General features: G+C 41.9%; 1 protein-coding gene across 2 annotated transcripts in view; it reads left to right on the top strand.

The window, feature by feature from the left end:
- SERINC5 (serine incorporator 5) overlaps positions 1-18,004 on the top strand; it is a 66,611-nt gene that overhangs the window by 32,192 nt on the left and 16,415 nt on the right. For both annotated transcript variants that reach the window (XM_039545397.1, XM_039545396.1), the window contains exons 3-6: positions 10,562-10,740; positions 11,075-11,157; positions 12,610-12,703; positions 14,339-14,550. In XM_039545397.1, the coding sequence (XP_039401331.1) occupies positions 10,562-10,740; positions 11,075-11,157; positions 12,610-12,703; positions 14,339-14,550 (568 nt within the window). The remainder of the gene's footprint in view (positions 1-10,561; positions 10,741-11,074; positions 11,158-12,609; positions 12,704-14,338; positions 14,551-18,004) is intronic.

Genomic DNA, 18,004 nt, shown 5'->3' on the forward strand with positions numbered 1-18,004 from the left:
AAACTCTCTCGATTCCCTTAAACATTCCTATTATGAGCCTCTTGCGGGTACTGTTTAAAGTTGCATCTAAGTGCGGTAGTGGGTTTAGCAGCAGAGAAAATTCAAAAGGGAAGAATAATCTTTGAAGTTTTGTCTTTTAGGGCTTGTCTACACTGGCAAATTTCTGCGCAGTAAAGCAGCTTTTTGTGGTCAAACTGCAGACGTGGACACACTGCCAAGCCACTTTGTGCGTAGAAACTCCTCAGTTGTAGTACTGCAAAAAAAAAAAACAACCCTTGACGAGAGTCGTAATGCTATTTGCGCAGAGGCTTCAGTGCTCTTTTGCCAGTGTAGGCGCTTGATTGCTTTCTACGCTGTAATTGGCCTCTGAAGCTGTCCCATAATGCCTCAAATGACCACTCTGCTCATTGTTTTGAACTCAGCTGCCCTGGAGACATGTGCCCCTCCCCTTTCAAAACAACTGTTTCTGACAGCCCTTGTTTGCTGTGCTGATCTGCTCCTAGACACAGAGCAAACCATTAATATGGAATGCTGGTACTATTGAACATAGAGGCATGTGTGTGGGAGGGAGAGTTCTGAGCACAGAGCTCCCCCCCCCCCCACACCACTTCAGTTGAAAAGCAGCTGGCAATGTGGTAGGATGCCCATGGAATAATGGGATTGGGAGATCTGCATCATGTGATGCTGTGCCTGCCCCATGAGGCAATGCAAACCCTTCCCAAAGCACCCTGTGGCCAGTTGCACAGTGGGATAGCTACCACAAGCTTCTGTCATAGCCCCGGTCAAGCTCCACAGCTGGACATTCTGCAGGCTGCTTTCTGGGCCTATACGCTGGGCCTGTGTGCTTTTAATCTTCCTGGGTCAGAGCAGAGCCCTAGCATTGCCTCTGACTTTGTATTCCTGGGCACACTCTTGGAGTGCAGCTCTTCCATCTAGTACCCCTTTTTTGAGAGCAGAGATCTGGCAGTCTATCTGCCTGGGCACTGTAACTAGCTGTAACAAGTGCTGGTTCCCTTTTCCAGAGCTACAGCCTTGTGGGGACTCTAGTTTACAGTTTACTACTTCAGGGACACGTGATAGCTGAGGCACATAACACACACAAACTTGGCAGAAGTTCTTGTGGCGGTATGGTTTGGCCACTTAAGGGTAGTTGTGCCCACCCTTGATCACGTGGCATGGCCTTTTTAAGATTTTTGGGAGGTTTCAGTGTAGACAAAGGCAGATAAAGGAAGCGGTCACTGGGAATAATGTGCATTTGGAGAAAATCTCTGCTTCCAGTCCTCTAAGGACCTGCAATCTTGTAGAGAGGTTGGGGCAAGATTCCCTCTCCCATCCAACCAGAACCAGCTCTGAGAAAGAGGTCTGTCCATATATTGCCTCTTCACTCAGTACAGAGCCAGATACCGGCAGTTGGAAGGCTGCTGCCAGCTGAGCTCTTCCAGTACAGGAAGAAAAGAGGGAGTAATGTGAAAAGGGGCCAGCTGCAGGCAAGCCTGTTTGAAACCCCAGTTGGCCAGAGGTAACAAGCAGAGTTACCAACAAGAGTTGCTGTGGGCCTCCTGTGCCAAGGAGAGAGAAGTTGGATAGGATATTTTCCCTTCCTCCTTGTCCAGGCCCAAGAAGGGCTGGGAAGTCCCCTGAGCCTAAAGGGCAGGACTTGATTGAAAGTTTGCAGGGTCTGCAAAATATAGTTCAAAATTTAAACCGCACAGGACAAATTCATGGCCCTTCATTGTCCTGGTAACAGGCAAGACTTCTTTTTTTAAATGTGGTCTTCTAAAGTTCCCATTAACCAAGGTTGCCAGGCTTATCTGAATTTTACCCCACTCAAATACAGGAGAAGAGAGTGTGTTCAGTCTTTGTTCAAAAGGATAAGATACCATTCAGACTAGACAGGACACTGTCCTTTTATCTAAGTGGGGCTGGTAAATCCTGAGCCATGTTTCAAGTTTGAGCCACCAAAAGAAGTTATAAAAACAGCAAAAAGGGCCACATGGCAATATAACAAAGCACATAAATGTGAAACTAAATTAAGTATTAAAAGAAATGTGGAATCTGAATTTAATTATTTTGAAGCTAACAAACCATAGATAAAGGATTCAATTTAATTACTTTATTTAAAATATTTTAATGTATTGTTGGGTTATTTTATTTTAATTTATTTTCCATTTATTTATTTATTTTGGAATCTGATTATTTTAGTTTTCTGTATATGTAATATGACTATAGTACAAATACTATTTGGTTTGTATAGTAAGTGTTTTTCAAATGGAGATCACTATAACAAGGTGATATACAAAGTAAACATATTGTTGCATTGATAAGTTTGTTTTTGTTATGTTTATATAAAAACAGTTTATTTTTGAATATTGCTCTTGTTCTGTCCACTGACTATGTGCCTAAATCAGTGATTAACATCTCTGGTCCTCAAGGATCTCCAAACATCCAGGTTTTTGTTCCAACCAGCAAATCATTGTTTTTATTAAAATCCACAGGTTTGCATTGCATATAGAATTCTCACGTGCCCTAGACTTTAGTATGAATTAGGACATGTAAGTGTTTCATATGCAATGTTAAGCAGTGTGCATTTTAAAACCAACTATTTAGTGCTGGTTGGATTAAAAACCTGGACTACTGGATGTCACCAAGGAACAGAGATGAGAGTTCCTGTCTTAAGCAATGACTTAACACACCACCTTGAATCTCACTCTTGGGGGCTGTAACTCTCACTCTTAAGGACAGCCAACCTTTGGCATCTCTGGATCTGCTCTCTTTTTCTCTAACTTTGGTGAGTTGCTTTCAAAGACATCTCTCCCTCCAAGAGCCTGTGCCTGTGTTGCTCCTGGGAGTTCTTCCTCTCATTGTCTCAGACTCTGTTTTTTAAGAGCCAGAACTAACACCAAATCTTTGTTCAGCTTCTGGGGGAATTCCACTCCTCCATCCCCTGGCCCCTTGCAGAGAAATTTGCTGAAGCTAGGAGAATCTGTTTTCTCCAACCCATTATCCCAAGGTGTTCCAGTTTGAATGGGCTAGGAGATACCTGACTCAGCTCTGACAGCATAAGGTGAAATCCACATACGCTGAGACCTGGTGTAAAATGTATGTCAACATAGCTATGTCACTCAGGGATGTGAAAAATCCACACCCTGAGTGATGTAGCTATGTTGACCTAAGCCCAAGTGTAGATACAGCTAGGTCGACAGACGAATCTTCCATCAACCTAGCTAATGTTGCTGAAGGAAGTGGTGCTCCTACAGTGACAAAACCCTTCTGTCACTGTGGGTTGTGCTGGCATAGCTACAGCACTGTAGCTTTGCTGCTGTGGTTCCTATAGCATAAACGTGGTCTGTGGCATTCAGTGATATGGATTCTGACTTTATGAACTTGCTGTAAATTGTACATAGATTCCCCAAATTGCCGTAGCTCCTGACAGCACAAAGTATTAATGTGTGGGATCTAAACTTTGTTTCTATTACAGAACAAAAATCTGATTCTGCTACTTAAACAGGAAGTGGATTGAATATTCAGTAACATAGGACTGGAACCTAGTTAGTTTCTCCAGGGAATAAGCATCAAGCCTTTCTGTTTGTGAGTAAGGTGGTCTTAAAAATTCAGAAAGGGTCTTCAGCCAGTGTTGCATTGGCTGTTTCACTGCACTCTTTTTCCCAAAGAAAGTGTACCATGGAACACATGGTTAAAGCTGCTTCCCAGTTTAATCAGCTATTTAAATTACTAGATTGATTCTGTTCTGCTTGCCTATAGTCTGTGTGGCTGACTAATACAGGCATATTGTTCCTCCTTGGCCTCTGGCTTTTTTAGAGACACTTCAGTTTGCCAGAGTTCATGTACCAACTTAATATTGAATTGCTTGACAGGAACTAGATTTTTCATTTGTGGGAAGTTTGAATGGAGAGAAGTTGAATATAATCCAAGAAATTGAAATTTTTGAAAACAATTTACATGTTTATGCCAAAAATTCATAAAATCCATTTCTTTCATTAGTATGGCTTTAATACAATTTGTGTCTCCAACAAAACAAGTATTCTAATCAAAACAGCAAACTGTTTCAGGGTCTCTAAGCAGCCCTCAACAATATGATTTTCAGTAATGCCAATTTCTCTGCCTGTTCTTGTGCCTTGAAGCCTCAGAAGTAGGAAGAAATGGCACTGAGAGTCGTTAGTGTGAAGTGGAAAGATAACTGCTCTTTAAATTAAGAGTATTTGATGGCTTTGAATGAAAAATGAAGTGTCTGAAACTAGGCTTTCTTTATCTGATCTCTAATTTAGTAATCACGTTCTGGGATGTTTAAAGTTCAAAGGCTTCAATAGTTAATTTAGCTCAGCCTCAGCAGGGTGCACCTTCAAATTCTCTATCCAGATTGGGAAACCGAGACATTAATTATGGGCTGATATTTAGAGGTTGTTTCAATGGGATTTCTGAGTGCTCAGCAACCTTGGAAGCCAGGCCATAAACTATAATTCTCCAATATTTGTATAGGTTGATCATCTGTTTAAAAATAGAGAGCTTTGCTCATGAATTTTAAAACCTAGTCCAGTATTTTATTGGTCTGTATATCTGGTACGTGACTTTGTTCCTGCTCTATCAATTTAGAGATCAAATACTCCTGTTAATATTGTGAACATCCCCTTTCATGTGGAGCGAATATTACCCTTTCTAACTCACCTTTGAAATTTTATTGATTTGATTATGCCATTTGAATGTTTTGCCAACCTAGCGTCTACATTTGCTGTAAATTTGCCAAGTCTGAAGCGGTTCTCTCTCATCTGCCTTAGCAGCATATCTGTTAAGTCAATGATGTCTAGGACACTTGTCTTGGGAGGGAACAGCTACAAGTGAGAGTGCAGACTTATGTTTGAGAAACTAAACTATCTGTTTTTTTCGGAAAAAACGTTCAAATATAATTTTAAAACTTTCATTTTAGTAAGAATGTTTGTCTACCCCATGCACATTGGGGAACTCTCACTACTTTGCATTCTGTCTAGGAAAACAATCTCAGCATTGCCTATTTTATTAGAGTTCGTATTGCAGTAGCATGTATGGACACCAATTGGGGCTCCATTTTTCTGGGCACTGTACAAGATCGCAGTAAAAACCATCCCTGCCCCAGTGAGCTTCAATCTAGGTTGTGACAAGACTCGGCAGGTGGATGAAACAAATGCCGTTGGGGGGTAGAGAGAGGACATAGTGGCAGTAAAAGCGATCAAGTTATGGTACAATAAGCAGATATCTCAGTTCACCACCTGTCTAACTGGTAGTGTTCTGTGGGCATCGTGTCTGAGATAAGTCTTAAGGACTTGAAGACATAGGCAGCAAGTTATATGAGTCCGTGGTGCCCGTGCTCCACTAATATTCAGGAACGTGGGCCCAGCTCTACCAATGTTTGGGCTTTTCAGAGCATTTTCAGAGCCGTCTTGTCCATAGGACAGACCACGGCAACTGCCCTGGGCCCCATGCTTTGGGGGGGCCCCTGCACTTCAGGGGGATGTGGGGTCCAGAGTGGCCTGGGAGGTTAGTGAGGGGGGCCTGGCACTGGTAGCAATGAGTGACCCGGCCCCTGCCCTGCCCCTGCCCTGCCCTACTCCACTCCTTCCCTCAAGACCCCGCCTCGTTTGGCAATAGGGTGGGGGCTAAGTGCCTCCCCCTGTAGACCTGCCTGCTGCTGCTGCTTTGTCTACTGCTCAGGATACTCCCCCATCCTGTAAAGTGGAGCCTACTTGAGTGTATGACTTTATATTTGGCCATATTAAAGAGGATATTGTTTGCTTTTGCCCAGCTTACCAAGCAATCCAGATCAGCTCTGTTTCAATGACCTATCCTCTTTGTTGTTTATTGCTCCCCCAATTTTTGTGTAATTGCAGACTTTGTCAGCGATGGTTTTATGTTTTCTTCCAGGACATTGGTAAAGTTAAATAGCGTAGGGACAAGAACTGATACCAGTGGGACCCTGCTAGAAACACAGCTGCTCAGTAATGATTCCCCATTTACAATTACATTTTGATACCTTTCAGTTAGCCAGTTTTTAATCCATTAAATGTGTGCTATGTTGATTTGGGGGATGGTGGGGGGAGAAGAATCAGTCTGTTTTTTTAATCAAAATGTTATATGGTACCAAGTCAAATGCCCTAGAGAAGTCTATTACATCAACAATACTACCTTTATTGACCAAACTTTGTAATCTAATTTAAAAAAACAAGTTAGTTTGACAGGATCTACTTTCTATAAACCCTTGTTAAGTATTAATTTCAGTAACTCCTCACTTAAAGTCGTCTCAGTTATGTTATGTTGCTGATCAATTAGGGAACATGCTCGTTTAAAGTTGTGTAATGCTCCCTTCTAACATCGTTTGGCAGCTGCCTGCTTTGTCTACTGCTTGCAGGAAGAGCAGCCCGTTACAGCTAGCTGGTGGGGGCTTGGAACCAGGGTGGATCGGCAGCCCCCTATCAGCTCCCTGCTCCCTTAAGTTCCCCGAGGAGCAGCTGCCCAGCAGGCTAGCAATTACAGCTGTCCCTCCCCCCACTACCATGTGCTGCTCCTGCCCTCTGCCTTAGAGCTGCTCCCCAAGACTCCTGCTTGCTGTGCAGGGGGGAGGGAAGGAAGAGAGGGGCTAATGTCAGGGTGCCCCCTGCTCCTGCACCCCGCTTACCCCCATCTTCCATAGAGCTGGGGGACACACCAGGGCTCAGGACCCCTGCAGTCTCAGCAAGCTGATTGAATTAACAAGGCAGTGTGCTTAAAGGGGAAATGCGCATATCTCTCTCCATTCCTGCTGCCTTGTAGAGTGAGAGAGTTAACCCTTGAGGGCTCAGCCAATTGCTAGTTCATCATTTAGCAGTAAGGAAAATATCCCACCCTCTGACTCCTCCACCTTAACCAAGCTTCACAATCATCATCACCGTGTACCAGTATTAAATTGTTTGTTTAAAACTTATTGTGTGTGTGTTGTGGTAAGGTCGGATGGCTATAGAAAAGTAATGGGAGATAGATATATTAGCCCCAGTTTAAATAAATCCCTGGTACCAGGATATGTAAATGGCAGCTGCTCCAGGTCAATTAAGACACCTGGGGCCAATTACGATCTTTCCAGAAGGCAGTGGAGATTGTTAGGTTGATTGGTACACCTGAAGCCAGTCAGGGGCTGGCTGAAACTAGTTAAAAAGCCTCCCAGTTAGTCAGGTGGGCGCGCATGTCAGGAGCTGTGAGAAGTTGCACTATTGGAGAGACTGAGCTGTATACACCATACTAGGTACAAGGAAGGAGGCCCTGAGGTAAGGGTGAAGTGGAGCTTGAGGAAGTGGGGGGCTGTTGTGGGGAAGTAACCCAGGGAATTGTATGTGTCCTGTTCCTAAAAGGTCAGCTACCATAGCTGATACTATTAGGGTCCCTGGGCTGGAGCCCAGAGTAGAGGGTGGGCCCGGGCTCCCTCCCCTTCCCCTTCCCCTCCCCCTTTGCTGCCTGATTAATTACTGAAACTGGGAGACAACAGAGACTGTGCAAGGGAGAATAGCTTCTCCTCACCTCCCTTGCTGGCTTATGATGAAAATGGCTCCGTAGACTGTGACCCTTGTCTCTAGAGAGAGAAGGGTTAAGAGGAGGGTCACTCATTTACATGAATTCTTATGCGGAAATTGGATTCGCTTAATGTCATTTCACTTAAAGTCGCATTTTTCAGGAACATAACTACAACGTTAAGGGAGGAGTTACTATATATTGCTCTTTTTTAATTCTTTGAGTCCTGTATCAGCTTTTGCATCATTATGCCTGAAATTGATGTCCGACTGATTGGCCTGTAGGTCAACACACAGGTCATCACATTTACTCTTTTGAAATACTCACTCAAATTTAGCTTTCTTCCAGTCCTCTGTAACTTCCCCAGTGTTCCAAGACCTATTGAAAATGAACATTAATTTTCCATGGAGCTCCTTAGCCAGCTCTTTTAAAAACTCTCAGATGCAAATTATATGGACTTGCTGATTTTTAAAAGTCTGATTTTAGTAGCTGCTCTTTAACATCCTCTTGAGTAGGAATGGAATGTATTTCATCATATGATACGATTTTATTACTCTGCTTTTTCCCAAATACAGAACAGAAATATTTATTGAACACTTGTGCCTTTTCTGCATTACTGTTGATGATTCTACCATATCTGTCTAGTAATGGACCATAAGAATGGCCATACTGGGTCAGACCAAAGGTCCATCAAGTCCAGTATCCTGTCCTTTGACAGTGGCCAATGGCAGGTGCCCCAACAGACAGGTTATCATCAAGCGATCCGTGCCCAGTCACCCAATCCCAGCTTCTGGCAAACAGAGGCTAGGGACATCATTCCTGCCCATCCTGGCTAATAGCCATTGATAGATAGATTCGTGGAAGATATATCCAGCTCCCTTTTGAACCCTATTATAGTATTGGCCTTCACAACACCCTCTGGCAAGGAGTTCCAGAGGTTGACAGTGTGTTGCGTGGAAAAAATACTTTCTTGTGTTTGTTTTAAACCTGCTACCTATTAATTTCATTTGGTGCCCTCTTGTTCCTGTATTAAGGAAGTGTTATTTACTCCTTCTCATATTTACTTTCTCTATACCACTCATGATTTTATCGACCTATATCATATCCCCCCTTAGTCGCCTCTTTTCTAAGCTGAAAAGTCCCAGTCTTATTAATCTCTCCTTATACAGAAACCATTTTATACCCCTAATCATGTTTGTTTGCCCTTTTCTGAACCTTTTCCAATTCCAGCAGATCTTTTTTGAGATGGGCCGACCACATCTACACGCAGTATTCAAGGTGTGGGCGTACCATGGATTTATACAGAGGCAATATGATATTTTCTGTCTTATTATTTATCCCTTTCTTGATGATTCCCAACATTTCTGTTTGCTTTTTTGACTGCCGCTGCACATTGGGTGGATGATTTCAGAGAACTATCCACAATGACTCCAAGATCTCTTTCTTGAGTGGTAACAGCTAATTTGGACCCCATCATTGTATATGTATAGTTAGGATTATGTTTTCCAATGTGCATTACTTTGCATTTATCAACATTAAATTTCATCTGCCATTTTGTTGTCCAGTCACCCAGTTTTGTGAGATCCTTTTGTAGCTCTTTGCAGTCTGCCTGGGACTTAACTATCTTGAGTAGTTTTGTATCATCTGCAAATTTTACTATTAAGATTTTTTGTTCCTAGTACACCTCAAAAACTCCTTATTGTCCTCAATTCTGCATTGTCATATGATAAATTAACTTCCTGTTGCAGAACTGTTTTAAAAAAACATTCAGGCTTTGGACATATTTGGTTGATTTGGCATATGGATTGACTGGTGTGGCTTTCTTTGGAGAGTCACAAGTTCACTGACCCCTCACTTGTACGCTCATGTCATTCATTTTTGTTTACTAATGTTCTGCTTGCTCAAGTAACCATGTCTTGCGTGGCATACTAGCCATGTTCTGAAAGTGTTTGGAGGTGAAAATCTTTCAAGAGTTACAGTTTGGCTTGAAGCTAATCATCCAGTCTTCTGTCCATTTGCTCTCTCACCCTTTCCGTTTTGCTTTTTGAGTTGTCATCTGGGACAAGCAGAGACCAGCATTCTTCCTTTCTTGGAGCTGCAGTTTCTTTATGTAGGGTATTGTCTACAACCTTGGTATGCTTCCCAGACTAACTTCTCTCTCTTGAGATCATCCGAGGCTGAGCAGCTGCTGGATTTATGTTTTCCATCTTGTTCCTCTAAATCTTGGAAGAGAACATTTGCTAGAGCAAAACACTGTGTGTGTCAGCCTCTGTTCATGTAAGAAAGATGAACTAATGATCCCCACTCTCATCTGATGGTGTATTGCTCTATAAGTCTCATTGGTTCAGGTTGGTGGCTCTGAGGATACAGAGACTTTAGTTTCCTTTAAATTAATGGTGTTTCACTGATTTATTAAATCCTTCTCTTTGGGGTCTGCTCTAGCTGTGGGATGAGGGGGTGAGGTCTAGTCTGCATACAGAGACACTGCACATAAATGGATAAGCCACAAAAACCTGCTTTTCAGGAGACTTTTCCAGAGTATTCTGTTCCACGTTAGCATGGTGAGCCTCTGAGACCAGAATGAGAAAAAAAGAAAACAAACCACCACACGCAGTTAGGGCAAGGCCTCAAAGGCAAATATTTAACAAGTGGGGAAAGGGATGGAATTTTCCTACCTTTCTGCCAATTTATTTTTAAAGAAGAGTTATGGTGCCAATCTTCCTTTAAAAGTGGTGGGGAGTAGGGGATTGTTCCCCTTCACCCCATACTGAGGTATTTGACAGGAGTTGTCAATTGTGGCTCCAGACTTCCAAACCTTTATAATCTATGTATCACCTCACCTGTTGTATGTAGGTTACCCCTCAGTCCAGACTGATGTTTCAGTGACCCTGAACCATAACTTGTGTGAAATACATCCAATTAGCTATTTTTAAGTCCACTGTATACATGTAAACTATATAAGTGCAATATGCTTAATTATGGTAAATCTTGTGTTATGTTTAATTGTTTCTCATTGTGTGTATTTGTTTTTCAGATTCCTTTTTATGAGCACATATGCAAAGGTATTCAAGCAGGTGAAACATGTGAGAAGCTAGTGGGATACTCTGCGGTGTATAGGGTCTCTTTTGGAATGGCATCTTTCTTCTTTATCTTATTCTTACTCACCATCAAAGTTAACAACAGCAAAAGCTGCCGAGCATACATTCACAATGGGTAAGTTTTAGTTTGTTCACTTATTTTTCACCTCTTCTAAAATCAAGCAATAAATCACATTCCGTGTGTAGTGCTAGATTTCCATACTGCATTTCTTTTTTGATTTATGTATAGTGTTATCAAAAGCATTGAGTTAATTCTGATAACTTGTTTGACATAGGTACATAAGTATGTATAAGTGAATTCTAAGTTGTACTCAGACTGGTAGTAATTCCTTTGTACCAGAGAGCAGTAACCACTACTTAAGGCACAGCTATCCTATGAAACAGACAGAATTTATGTTGAAGACTTTTAATTTCTAAATAAATGATTCCACTTTGGTTTTGTCTTCCAGGTTCTGGTTCATTAAGCTTCTAGTTTTGGCAGCCATGTGCTCAGGAGCTTTCTTCATTCCAGATCAAGACACCTTCCTTAATGGTACAATTTTATCTTTCTTTATGCGTGTATACTTTCCATTCCACTTGTATGAGTACCTATACTCTTAACAGTAGAGACAGATTTGTTATTTCTATATTACTTGTTACAGTAAAGCAATGATAGTGCTAGTAGCTGAGTGAATGAATGGGGTTGGCTTAGTTGTGTTAAGACTACTTTCACTTCTTAGTTTTGTTAAAAATATTAACTATATATACATGTTATACACATGTGCAGGGCATGTGTGAGAACAGAAAAAAAAACTTGTGCTGCCTTGCAAGCTTTTGGATTTACATATAGTCATAATAAGTGCCGAAAAAATTAGATGCTTAAGAGTATGCAAAAAAAAATAATTTCTGGCTGACATAATTAGCTTTATGCTGTGGTGTTATAGCTGTGTTGGTCCCAGGATATTAGAGAGGCAAGGTGGTTGAGGTAATACTTATCTGTTACCTTCTATTGGACCAACTTCTGTTATTACGTCACCCACCCTGTCTGTATAATTAGCTCTGTCATAGTCATTACTTGCAACAGAGAGAGCTTGTTCTGTTTGTAAGGTGGTACAGTAAGCCAAGTAACACAGAACATAAAGCACACTGGAATCCTCTCTCTTGAAAACTAGCAGTGACTGACTGTAATGAGAGACAGGATCTTGTAATTTGTTTAGTTTCCACATTGCTTACATCTAGTAGTATAAAATTAGATTTCTTGCTGAGATGTGGTATTGCCAATTATTTATTGTGGACTCTGTTTCTATAGCAGGGTCTGAAGCCATTTTTGTTAATTGGGGATATAAATTGGTAGCAGTTACTGTTACTAACTCTGGGAGAGTGGTTTGAGAATATTTTCTCAATCATATGTAAATGTCAGCTTTTGGGGGAGATTTAAAAAAAAAAAACTTTAGGAGCAAAAGTCCCACTGAAATTCAGTGGGATTTGTGCTCCTAAATAGAACCCCGCATGGATACAAAATTGATATCCCTGGATATGGATATCCCCCGGCATGGCAGTACTACCCCCAGCCCTGCCCACTAGCGCCACCAGGGGACAGCTGCCGCACCCTGCACCACCCCAGTTTCTTGAGGCTAAAGTTGGTTACGTAGTCCTTGTTCCTTAATCTTTAAACACCCACTGTATTGGAAAGTGATGGAACTCTAGAATACTTACTATATGGAGGCATTCATGATTCCAGGTCCACCTCAGTGACCCTTTCCACTGTACTGATTCTCTCGAGTAACATGAACATGTGTAAGTGGAGAAAAAATGGCTCTTGAGTCAGGACATAAACAACAATCTTTTCCTGATTCTAGACAGGAAACAACCCTTCTTCTCTCCCCCCCACCCCCCCGCCCCCACTGCATAGACTTTTGCCCTAATACCACAAAGCTCAGTTTTATCTAAGCTCTCAGTTCAACATAACTGGAAATTTGATCTTTTCCCCCCCTCCCCCTTGCAGCCTGGCGCTATGTAGGTGTTGCAGGAGGAATCCTTTTTATACTCATTCAGCTTATCCTGCTTGTGGAGTTTGCACACAAATGGAATAAAAACTGGTATGTGTCTGGCAAGCAATCATTTGTATAATGTATTGTAGTGCAATTCTTTAAATGCATGTTTTTATTAATAGAAAATTAACCACAGTGTTTAAAAATACCACGGACACTAGTTTATGATGGCAGGCAACTATACTTAAGGAAGGTACAGTACTTCCCAGTCTTCTGAGTCTCTTCCTACTCTTTACTCACTCTCCTTCCCCATTTTGGATGCCATTTCTCTCCCTCTTATTTATGACCTCTTGTTGCTTTGTATTTGACTAAAATAGTTCTGTTTCCAATAAATAATAGTGCTGCAAGGAGCCCATCATTTAAGCCTCTTCACTTCTGTATCGGTATAATCCATTTTTGATAAAATGGAGTGGATCCATACAGCATAGCCACAGCACTTGAGCAATGATGTAAACTGGTGGATCCTGTTTTGTTTTCGTGCAAGCGTATAGACACACCCCAGCCTAGTTTTTAAATAAGAGCTGGGCCACTTGTTTCCACCCAACTCTACAACTTTTCTTGATCAGTCCCCTTGCCCAGTCTTGATTTCCCATTTGTGTAGCTTTGGCACCTTCCTTCCCTTCCTTATTAATATTTTAGAACTCTTAAATCATACACAAACACAAAATCCCCTCCCTTGAGCTATTCCCTGCCCATCCATTCCTCTGTCTTCCTCTGTTCTTTTGTTTTCAGTTATCCAATTAGCTTGTAGGAAAGGTTTAAAACCTTCTGCTCTCTCCCTTTTCTCCCCGATAACTCTTCTCCTCAGGATAGGATAAATATGTTCTCTTGTCACAGCACAACCACTGCTGCCAGTAATTAACTGTAGCAAAACCCCAGTGCTGTCAGTGTGACTGAGAGGAGACTTCCAGCAGTGGCATTTAACTCAAAGGCACCATCTGCATTACAGATTTTGTAAACTATTTTGCAAACCATTTAGCACAGACAGCATCACCCAGTACAATCAGGTTATCTGATACATTGTTCCCCCCAAGATCAATTCTTGGGGTGTGGGTGGGAGTCAGGGGTGGGGAATTCAGGACTCAATAACACTTGTAGGATACAGAGAGCCAAAAGAAGGGAGAATGGTTGAATGGACAAAACCGTTGTAGTGGTAGGAGGGTAAGAATAGCTGCAGTGTATTTAACAATGGCTTTCCAGGGCTTATCTAATGGAAGAACTTCACTAATGAGCTGGGACCTGGATGGGTCTCATCCTTGGCTCCAGCCAAGGAATTCCCTACATTAGCTAGGAGCCAGGATTTCAACAGTCTAAGATTTGCAGATGGCTCAGTCTCAGCTACTCCAAGTTTTCAGAATCTTACAGGCTCTATTTATGGAAGTAGCCAGGCATTAAAACATCAGTGTAACATCTTGATATATGATCAACACTAGTGTTATGGAATGTTTTATAGATCCTAGTGATAGCAAATGAATCTAGCGAGACAACTATATATATTTTTTTAAATACCCAGGAGTCACGGCCTATATTGTTAAAACAATGTATGTACTATAGAAAGCAAAATGCTGACTTTTGTGGCACTCTAATGGTCCATATAAACTACCTTGATAAGGAGTATATGTTAAAAGACGAGTGTTGAATAATTTTTTCTATAGCTAAATATATTTTCTTTCTTACAAACAGGACAGCAGGCATAACACATAATAAACTGTGGTATGGCTTACTAGCTCTGGGCATTCTCATCTTGTACTCCGTTGCTGTGGGAGCCCTGATTTTGATGGCTGTCTTTTACACACGCTCTGAGGGCTGTACCTACAACAAGATCCTGCTTGGTGTAAATGGTGGCTTATGCATTCTTATTTCATTGGTAGCCATCTCACCCTGTGTCCAAAGTCGTAAGTTTGCTTATCAAATCTTTTGTCTATTTGTTTTGTTGGAGATGCAACACCTTGAGAGTCCTCTGGAGCTACTGCTGGTTATCAGACTTAGCAAGGCTGATGTCATCGGGGTACTGACGCTCTGTGTGTGTGTGTGTGTGTGTGTGCCTTTCTTGCTCGCGCTCTGTCTCTCTCTCATGTTTTGAGTTAGCTTTTATGTCACTGTCTCCATAAATTCCATACCATACCCTCTCTGCTCCATGTCACTAAGCATAACATCACATGTAGACAGCGTAAGGGTAAAAAACAAGGGTGACGATCTGTACTAGACACTTACCATGACACCACCTAACCAGGAAGAGTAAGTGGATTAGGCTTTTTTTAAACAACTAACAAAACCATTCAAAACACAAAACTTGGTGTTGGGGGATTTCAACTACCCTGGCATCTGTTGGGAAGATATTACCACAGGGCACAGATTATCCAACAAATTATTGGAATACACTGAAGACAACTTTTTCTCCACCTTCTCTAATAAAGTGATGTGAGGAGAGGCTATTCTAGATTTGATTCTGAAAAACCAGGAGGAAGTAGTTGAAAATTTCAAGGTGGAAGGCAGCTTGGGTGAAAATGATTGAAAGGAATGGTAGGAAGGAAGAAAGCAGGATAAAGACAATGGATTTCAAGAAGGCAAACTGTAGCAAACTCAGAGAATTGGTAGGTAAGATCCCATGGGAAACAAGTCCAAGGAAAAAAAGCATTCAGGAGAGTTGATGGTTTTCTAAAGAGCATTAAGGGCACAAGAGCAAACTACCCCAATGCATAAGAAAGATGAGAAGGATGTAAGAGACCACCCTGGCTTAACTAGGAGATCTTGTCCTGAAAATCAAAAAGAGTCATGCATACAAAAAATAGGTCAAATTACAAAGGACAAATATAAAAAACAACACAAGCTTAGAAAAGCCAAGGCCAAAACAAACAAACAAAAAGATTAAACTTCTTGTTACCATTTATGTCCCAAGCTAAACATTTTACAAATACATGAGAAGCAAGAGGAAGGCCAAAGACAGAATAGGCCTATTATTCAGTGAGATGGGAAAGACAATAACAGAAAACACAGCAGTGACAATGCCTTTTTTGTTTCAGTTTTCACCAAAATGGTTATCAGTGATCAAATGACTAACATCATATGTTCGACATAGTGAACATCAGTGTAAACGGGGTAGGATCTGGGGCTAAAATAGGAAAAGAACAAGTTAAGAATTACTTAAAGACAAGTTAAATATCTTCAAGTCAGCAGGGCCTGATAGAATATGTCCTTGAATACTTAAGGAACTGGCTGAAGAGATCTCTGAGCCATTAGTGATTTGCGATTTGAGAACTCATGGAGGAAGTGAGACCCCAGAGGACAGGAAAAGGGCAAATATAATAATACCTATCTATAAAAAGGGGAATAAAGACAACCCACTGTATTATAGACCAGTCAGAAAAATAATGGAACAAATAATCACTTTGTAAGCACCTAGAAGATAAGGTAATAAGTAACAGTCAACATGGCTTTGTCAAGAACAAATTATGTCAAACCATCCCAATGTCCTCCTTTGACAGGGTAACAAGCCTTGTTGATAGAGGAGAAGCAGTAGATGTGATGTATCTCGACTTTAGTGAGGCTTTTGATACAAACTATGGAAATATAGCCTAGATCAGGGGTTCTCAAACTGGAGGTTGGGACCCCTCAGGGGGTCATGAGGTTATTACATGGGGGGGTCATAAGCTTTCAGCCTCTACCCCAAACCTTGCTTTGCCTCCAGCATTTATATTGGTGTTAAATATATTTAAAAGTGTTTTTAATTTATAAGGAGGGGTCAGACACAGAGGATTATTACATGAAAAGGGTCACCAGTACAAAAGTTTGAGAGCCACTAGCTTAGATGAACATACTATAAGGTGGGTATGCAACTTGTTGGAAAAGCGTACTCAGAGTAGATATCAGTGGTTCACAATCAAGTTGGAAGGGCATATCGAGTAGGGTCCTGCTGGGATCTGGGTCCAGTTCTAGATAATATCTTCATACATGATTTGGATAATGGGCTAGAGAGTACACTTGTAAAGGTTTGCAGATGATACCAAGGTGAGACAGTTTGCAAGTGCTTTGAAGGACAGGATTAGAAATCAAAATGACCTTGACAAACTGGAGAAATGGTCTGAAATAAATAGGATGAAATTCAGTAAGAACAAATGCAAAGTACTGTACTTAGGAAGGAATAATCATGAAGTGACTGCTTAGAAAAGAGTACTTCAGAGAAGGATCTGGGGGTTGTAGTGGATCACAAGCTAACTATGGGTACGTCTACACTACGGGACTATTCCGAATTTGCATAAACCGGTTTTGTAAAACAGATTGTATAAAATCGAGTGCGCGCGGCCACACTAAACACATTAAATCGGTGGTGTGCATCCACGGTCCGAGGCTAGCATCGACTTCTGGAGCGTTGCACTGTGGGTAGCTATTCCGTAGCTATCCCATAGTTCCCGCAGCCTCCCCCACCCCTTGGAATTTCCGGGTTGAGATCCCAGTGCCTGATGGGGCAAAAATCATTGTCGCTGGTGGTTCTGGGTAAATGTCGTCAGTCACTCCTTCCTCTGGGAAAGCAACGGCAGACAAGCATTTCATGCCTTTTTTCCCTGGATTGCCCTGGCAGATGCCATAGCATGGCAATCATGGAGCCTGTTTTGCCTTTTGTGACTGTCACTGTATGTGTACTAGATGCCGCTGACAGAGGCGATTCAGCAGCGCTACACAGCAGCATGCTTTTGCTTTTGCATGACAGCAGAGATGGTTACCAGCCATACTGTACCATCTACCAATCCATAAATTGGTAAAAAGATGATCATGGCTACCAGTTGTTTTGCACCATTTGCTGCTGTCATAAGTACCCCTGGCTGCTCTTAGCCAGGGGTGCAAAAGCCAAAATTGGGAATGATTCCCAGAGTCAATCCCTCCTTTTTGGTATCTAAAAATAGAATCAGTCCTGCCTAGAATATGAGCAAGTGTACTAGAGAACCACTGTATCAGAGAGCACAGCTGCTCTGTGTCAGATCCTGCAGAAATTATGAGCTGTATGCTATTCACAGGGGGTGCTCCTGCAACAACCCCACCTGTTGATTCCGTTCTTCCCCCAGCCTTCCTGGGCTACTGTAGCATTGCCCCCCCACTTGTGTGATGAAGTAATAAAGAATGCAGGAATAAGACACACTAACTTGTTAGTGAGAAATGAGTGGAAGGCAGCCTCCAGCTGCTATGATAGTCCAGACAGGACAGTAAGGAGTGTGGAGCAGAGGAGCCCAGCATCCCTCTGCTAGTCCAGGGGCAATTGAATCTTTTTTTTTACACATGAAGGGTGGGGGCTGACAGAGCTCAGCCCCCTGTTGCTATGATGACGATGGTTATCAGCCATACTGCACCATCTAC

This window comes from Mauremys reevesii, linkage group 6 (assembly GCF_016161935.1).
Source record: "Mauremys reevesii isolate NIE-2019 linkage group 6, ASM1616193v1, whole genome shotgun sequence".
NCBI classification, from domain to species: Eukaryota; Metazoa; Chordata; order Testudines; family Geoemydidae; genus Mauremys; species Mauremys reevesii.